The 7,898-nt window shown below is 37.3% G+C and overlaps 1 protein-coding gene across 1 annotated transcript in view; it reads left to right on the top strand.

Moving 5' to 3' along the window:
- Positions 1 to 7,898, top strand: part of atp6v1ba (ATPase, H+ transporting, lysosomal, V1 subunit B, member a) — a 36,314-nt gene that overhangs the window by 14,892 nt on the left and 13,524 nt on the right. The window contains exons 2-6 of the mRNA XM_035663513.1: positions 3,084 to 3,139; positions 3,387 to 3,485; positions 4,197 to 4,290; positions 4,955 to 5,032; positions 5,388 to 5,527. Coding sequence (XP_035519406.1) covers positions 3,084 to 3,139; positions 3,387 to 3,485; positions 4,197 to 4,290; positions 4,955 to 5,032; positions 5,388 to 5,527 — 467 coding nt within the window. The remainder of the gene's footprint in view (positions 1 to 3,083; positions 3,140 to 3,386; positions 3,486 to 4,196; positions 4,291 to 4,954; positions 5,033 to 5,387; positions 5,528 to 7,898) is intronic.

The following is a 7,898-nucleotide window of genomic DNA, read 5'->3' as shown; positions in this document are numbered from 1 at the left end:
ATATTCAGCTGGGCACATATTTTGGTTGCAATTCTTTTATAGCAGAAATGTCTGTTGTAAGAATGTTATGCGTTACATCGTTACCAGATTTATTAAATGGCCTGAAAAATCCAGTCTGTCATAAACTTGGAAGCGCTGGGACAGTCAGACAGACACCATTGTTATGGTGGATTAGCCAATGTTTCTTAAATGGGGGTACGTGTTAATTTAAAAAATATTAGTCATGTATAGTTCTTAAAATAACTATACTAAAGGTTCAATAAAATGTTTTAATTTAAGTTCGATAAACCATATTGTAAATTCAATATTTGTTGTGAAGCACAAACTCATGTTTCTCAATCAATTTTAAGTTTCTGCAACTTCAATGCCTTCCTAGTTATTATTGCATGATGACGGAACATTGGTTTGCCATGAATTTAGTCTTTGTGCTAGCCAGGGGAACTTGGCTGAAAAACTATTTCAAAGGAGGCACATTAGATTCTATTAGAATCCATATCAGCTAATGCAGAACATCAGCTACTCTTTCTTGGGTCCACGCAAAACATAAAAAAAAAAAAAAAAACGTCACGAGAGATACACTTGCAATACAAAACACCCAAAAATGATAATGAACAGTATTCTCTTTGAAAACATTATTATTATTATTATTATTATTGTTATTATTGTTGTTATTGTTATTATTATTGAACACCTTTTTTTTCATATATACATTATTGAGTTTGAAAAGCAGGGAATATATAATGGTATCTGGTTGCATTTTTGGTTTGTGGTAGTTTTCACCTGCATTGAGCCCAGTGTAGTCACAGTGCTGCGTTTGGAAAGAAATATTTTTTTAACAAGTTTACATTTTTTATATATGTATATATTTTTTAAAGCAGATATAGATAAAGATGTCAGATTTTGGAATATTGGAATAAGCACAATTATTAAGCCATGTTCTGATTCCATAACTTGCTTCTAGCATCTCATTGGCAAATGAGGAAAGCAGGGGTTATCCATGAACAGCATTTGCCGCCCACCCCCCCGTGCAGAGCAAGGTCTTGTAGAACACAGATTTGTATGTGCGAACTTGATTCATTCACCAGGAACTGAGATAAAGGCTGTTTAGAGTAAAACTCATTTTATTTTGGAGAGGAAGATTTTATTTATTTATTTTTGTAATTGTGGAGCCCTTGGTTTTTATCATCACACTTGAGCCATCTTTTCTCTTGCTCTCTCAATAGTCTCTGCCCCATCCTCCCACCACCATCTCCCACTCCACCCTCAGCACACACACTACACTGCCTGTCTGGCTAATAGAGGGTGAAATGCAGGTGTGTATGGGAAATGGCTGCAATACTGTAGCGCATTGACAGGTTATTTTGTTGGCCTCTGCCTAATTAGTGGCATAGTGGATGCACCCCGCTAAGCTTTAGTGCTTGATGTTCGTGCCAGTCTGCTCTAATTTCCTTGCGCCTTTGATATCAGCCCTGTGATTGACGGTTCGCACATAAAGAGGAACACCAGACCACGATAGAAAACTCAGTGGAAACAATGCCTCCACCTTAAGTCCCCAACCCCCCAACCCCTTTAGCCCCATGTCTTTGCATTTTACCCCCCAGGTCTGCAGATGTACAGAGCGACGTTATGGATGGTTTTATTTTGCTAACTCAACATAAATTGGCTTCCATGTCAGCAAAGCGAACGTTATTTCTTCACTGAGAGAAAGGAACATATAAGGTCCAGACCCATTGCTTCTTTGTCTCTGAGGATCCTCTGATAGTCAGTTATCACTCCAGTAATCACTCCAGTAATCAATTACAGCTGTCTTTTGTTTTGCATTGGACCTGAAAGTAGCTCTGCTGTTCAAAAGAGAGATTGGACCTGTTGAAACCCTGTCTGTATTTTAATAATTGCTCTTAGAGCATGCTTTACATGAGATATACAGCTTACTGTGCCTTCATTGGTTGATTGGTTTTATTGACATTTTGCAGGTGTAGGGAAAAAATCAATTCACCTTAATATCTAGATTATTTTTATTTATTTTTTTGCGAATTATTATGTTTTTTAATTTTTTTTAATTTTTGTTCCTGAATCGGTTACCGATAACTAGCTACCACTTAGGCCGTTAGCTTGGTGCTAACACATAATGAGAATTAGCATTGCAATTGTGGTAATGTTATGTTAATAATCCACCTACATGCTTACCATAATACATGTGCTCATACTTAAAGGCATATATTCTATTCTGTCCTTGTCTATGAAAACAAACTAATAGCTGCTGACTTCAAATTTGCTAACTCAAATTGTAACTCATCGACATATATAAATATGGATGACCTCAAAACTGAAGCCAAGACATCTCGATCGCCCTCTGGTGGCTGACTTTCGCAGTAGCTATATGAATCATTGTCACATTAAGCTTGTACAACCTATTTGAGCTTCTTTTCATTTGAGTTTCAGTCATTCAGTGGCTGGTGTTCTGTGATTCTGTTATTATTAAGAAGTTTGGCAGAATTTCGATCAATATTTTTATTGTGCATTTAGCAAGAAATTAACTCTACTTGTGGATGGATATGAGGAAGCTTTAAGTGAATGGCTGTTTTAATCTCATTGATAATAAGACAAATACAAAGCTGCTGAAGTTCAGGGAAATGGCATTGTGTGATGTTTTTGGTGACATATTTAATGTGTAGTTTTCATTATGTTCCAGTATGTTCTTTCACTTTATCTTGCTGCAGTTATTACAGTTTAATGTCGAGGAAGGCCACAGGCTATTTCCACTAACCTTCATCAGAACTAACCACGTGCCTGTGTAATTGTACTCCCAACAAGTGAATTTCATGCATTTTTCCTGACATTTGCCTGCCTTTGACATTTGGGCCTGGAAGTGCATGAAAGCTGTTTAAATCTCACGTAAAAGGTCAGCTTGTGATTATTAACAGTGTTGGCTGTAAGGAAGTCTACTTATTCCTGTGTTGATTGCTGGCTTTCAGCTGCACAAAGAAGTGGCAATATTGTTAGTATTGCCTGTGTTATTTCCTTGTCCTGTGCCCTGTTGAAATAAAGGAATGAATGAACTAGGTAACTCTCCTCTCTTCCAGCCTACTCTACTGTGTCAGGTGTAAATGGACCCTTGGTGATCCTGGATAATGTAAAGGTGAGGCTAAGTTCTATTTTTATAAAACTATATCCATGAATGAGTTCAGTTCTCGTATTACTACAAATATTACTGTGCTTTAATTATATTCACCTATTATGGAAAATCCATTTTGAGAATGTATTAATGAGGTTTCAGATGACAATGATCATATTTGCAGATGTACCCCTGTATTAGATGGTATTAATGGTATAAATGTAGATTTGGAGCAGCTGTAGTGAAACTGTGTTAATTCTCTTTGATCTAGTTCCCCAGATATGCTGAGATTGTTCACCTGACCCTTCCCGATGGCACCAAGAGGAGTGGGCAGGTCCTGGAGGTGATTGGAAGCAAAGCAGTTGTCCAGGTGAGAAACAGAATCCACAATAGCTCAGGGTGCCCCGGTGGCTCATCGGGTAGAGCAAGTACCACGTGTATAGTTTTTGCCCCAGCAAGTGGGGTCATTTCCTGCATGTGTTTGAGAGTTATGCTGCTGTAAATACTCAGTAAAGCACTAGTTCCCAACCTTTTTTTATTTAGTAAACTGATGACCCCTGACTGAGTGACTTATTTTAAGGATATTTCATATTATTTTCAAAACTGTACAATGAACCTAAATAGTGAACTTAGTACTGCAATTAGTTTGTGTAAAAGGAGTGATTTGGATGAATTTAGATAGATAGAGGCCTAAAAAAGAGGCTGGGGCTTAAGAGGTTTGGAAAAAGGTTGTGAGCCAGTGCCCTAGAGAATGAATTGTATCATCTGATCTAATACTTCGGGTTCTGACCAAATGCCTCCAACACAAATGACATTTCCATCAGCTTCAGCTGTACTTTGTTTTAGTGCTGAGTAGCTAACATGCTAAATCAACACGGTAAACATGGTAAGTGTTAAACCTGCTTAACATTAATATGCTAGCATTATCACTATAAGCTATGTTAGGGTTGCTCTTAGCCTTATTTTGAGTTGAAGCTCAATTAATGTGGGCAACTCTTGTAAGTAACCATGGCAGAGAAACTGTTTTGAGATTTATGTTTATTTTTAATCATAATGGCTTTCCATGTCCATGTTTCTTCAGGTGTTTGAGGGAACATCAGGCATCGATGCCAAGAAGACAGCTTGCGAGTTCACTGGTGACATCCTGCGTACCCCTGTGTCAGAGGACATGCTGGGTATGATCAACCTGATTTCACACTGCATGTATAATTCAAATTGAAATTTATATCACTCATTACAATGCTGATTAGTCGACAGTTGTGGTTTTGTTCACATCTGTGCATTCCCTCATTCATGCTTATACCCTTCTAACACAAAAATCTAAAAATTTACAGCATGTTGAATGCTGTTAAAAGTGTTATACTGCACTCTCCTTCAATATGCTTATTTTACTTAGGTTTTCAGTCTACTCACTGAATAGTAAAAGCAAAACAGCACTGAATAAAACCTTTTTTCTGAATGTTCTTGAATGTCTCAATCAGTGTGATTATCTCAGTACAGCACAAGGTTACATATATTTGAATAGCAGTAGAAAGTAAACCTGCTTTTGTTTTTGAAGTATCATTAATCATGTCCATGAATTTATAATTACTTGTACTACTGGTAGCCTCGACAAGAACCATCAGAGCCACTTTTATCTGTTTAGAGTCTGACACAAAACAGAATAGATCAGATGTGGTTGGAAGTGTCATCTAATGAATTTCATTTTATTTGTGTTTCTTAGTAATTATCTTTGAATTCAACTTCCAGATAAACCAAATAGTTATTATTTATCAAAGGAAATACTTGATTTGATTTGAAGACTTGATTGGCTCAAAGGAGAAAGTCTTCCTCTTACAGGGCGTGTGTTCAATGGCTCCGGCAAACCCATCGACCGTGGGCCCAGTGTTCTGGCTGAGGACTACCTGGACATCATGGGTATGACCACAATCACTTGCCGTCGTCCTGTTTTCTAGGATATTTTTTAAGCCAAATTAATGCTACATTACAGGGTGTCTGTGGGTGGCTCAAAAAGTCCAATAATCTCAATTTCTTGACTTTGCCTTGATACCTGGTATATTTAATGTGTCCTTGTTATTCTCATTGAGATCAGATCTCTGTCCTCCAGAGCCAAACCTGCGCATGAGTAATTTGACTGGTGGCAAATCAGCCCCATATGATTAATTTATTGCATCATTAAGTTGTAAGATGTTTCCATCTACTACCTGTATGATGAACAGGGAAGCAGGAAAGTTTATCATTCATTTATTGTTTGTATTCCATGTTTTTCCAGGTCAGCCCATCAACCCTCAGTGCCGTATCTACCCTGAGGAGATGATCCAGACTGGCATCTCAGCCATTGATGGCATGAACAGCATTGCCAGAGGGCAGAAGATCCCAATTTTTTCTGCTGCTGGGCTGCCCCACAATGAGGTGAGACCATAACCTTGTTGATTTCACAAGGGACAGAAAAAAATCAAGGAAGCAAGGAAATCAGTATCAGAAGTTCCTTGATACCAAACCCTAAAATGGATAGAAATTATTACAACAAACATGTAATAAAATTTGTCAGTTGCTTTTGTCTAATGATCGTAAATTAATGGTTGATATTGCAAATCCCATAATACCAAGTAAGAGAGGCTCCCATTTCAATACAGGAGTGGTATTTAGTGTTACTGGGCAATAAATCAATTGGAAGTCATGAAAGTGTCTTTCAAGTTATATAGAGCCTTTTGTGTCTCCAGAGGGAGCATTGTGAAGTCTGATAAATGTCCTCAAGTGATGTCACTTGAGTAAGCGTTGGTTTGGGCTGAACACACTGAGGGTATGCAGTTAGACAGAAGTGAGTTTACGAGACCTCTGCAGCCCATCTTTGGCTATGCTAGCTGCTACTAGCATAATGCACCTTTATTTCCTGAGCCATCTCGCTTCCCTTGTCTCTGTTTAGAGTTGCACATGTTAAGTGCAGATCTGATACTTGTGAGAAAAGGGCGGCGGGCGGGTAAAGACAAAGTTAATGAGCTGAAATGTAAGTGAGCATTTTCTGGAAACAGGAGTTTAGTCGAGAGTTTGATAGGAAGTTAACTTTTATAAAGTTGCTTTTTTCAGTCTCTCGTTTGAATGTGTTTTTGGGAGAATTTTGTATTGATCATGCTGTAACAACTTCATGGAACCAAACTGATTTTCCTTCACATCTTTTTTTTGCCATTATGGGCGTAAAATAGGTTTTACATTGCATTCATATTGGTCTTAAAAAGGTCTTAAAAGTGGTTCTGGACAAAATAGCTCAGGGCGTTAGTTTGCTTAAATATTAAAAGTATGATCCATCTAATATTTCTCTAAAAAAATCATTTTCTAAACAAATATCAACTCGGCTATTGCTAAAACACAAGTGAGTATATGTGTTCCCAAGGTCAAGAACATAATATATTTTCCCCAAAAATTTAAATGTTTCTGGATACTAGTGTTTATTTCTGTGGCAGTCTCACAGTGGAAATGTGTTATTTTATTCGATGAGTCAGGTCATTCATGTGTGTCAGCTGTTTCCCTCAGTGTCACATGACACTGAGTTGTGCTTTCTTTCCAGGGTATTTCATGCCTCACAATGGAAATTCATGACTCAGTTGTCCTACATAAACAAGACTACGAGTCTTACGAGCCTGAATATCTTGTGTCTAAAAGCAGTTCAAGTAAAGTAAAACAATTGACAGATGTTCATTGGTAAGTGCCATGGTTGCAAGCACTACTACCACATTTGCACCAACATTTAAGAACACATAAAGAAAATTAATATTCCATGTGTGTTTGTGGGATTGGTATTTCACCCTTAAAAGAGCAAAACTTCAACCAAACTCATTGTGCTTGTTTCTGCATTCAGTGAGGCCTGGCTTTTGCTCCAGTGTCTGTTTTAATCATTGTGACAGACAGTTGTGCAGAACACACAGCTTTATTGTGACTGAGTGGAAATTAAACCAACACGATCAGGTCATACTTAAAGAAGGCGAGTGATCTATTATTTCCAGCTAGATGGATGTTTTTGTCACAGTACGCTAGTTTAAGTAGGACAGTGTTGGAAATAGTCCCAAGGTCTTTTTTTTTTCATTCATTCATGAAAATGAAATACACAATGGCCACAAAGACAACTCTATTGTATTTGGCCAAACAGTATTGATTGAGTCAGTCTGTTGAAGCACTCCAGCACTATTGAGTTTTCTTGAGTGACAGTCCATTGGTGGTTCTTGATGCTCTCCAGCTAAAAAAAAAAAAAAGGATTTGGAAACCAATGTTGTGACCCCTGTATTCTTCTTTTCACTCCTACAGTCCTTTACACGTCATTGCTCAGGGACAAAATGTAATGCTATTACTGTTTGACAATGGCAGACAATAATAGCATTGTAATTCTTTGTGTGTTTTGGAAGATGTTTAAATATCCACTAAAGAACAGGAACATTTTTTATATATATATAAAATATTATAATCATATTGCAATTATTAACAGATATTACCATTGCAAATCACGATGATGTTGAATGATAATTTTTGCATCACAAATTTAATTTTCACTAAAAAAACAAATATCAATACAATTACAAAATACAAAAACAAACATATTTTCTTAAATTTGGAGAATAAGATTTATAGTCCAGGGCCTCTCTGCAGCACTACAATATTTCATTATAATGCTGTTTGTCACACATTTTACCTTCATCAAAACATTACAGCTCTTGTCGAAACAGACGACCACCCACCTAGAGCCGAAGGGTCTGTCCGAGGTTTCTGCCTGTTAAAAGGCAGGTTTTCCTTG

This window comes from Morone saxatilis, unplaced genomic scaffold, assembly GCF_004916995.1.
Source record: "Morone saxatilis isolate NCDOM2014 unplaced genomic scaffold, NCSU_SB_2.0 Contig19, whole genome shotgun sequence".
In the NCBI taxonomy this organism is placed as follows: domain Eukaryota; kingdom Metazoa; phylum Chordata; class Actinopteri; family Moronidae; genus Morone; species Morone saxatilis.
Note: the sequence above shows the minus strand (reverse complement) of the source record. Positions and strands in the feature narration are given on the sequence as shown.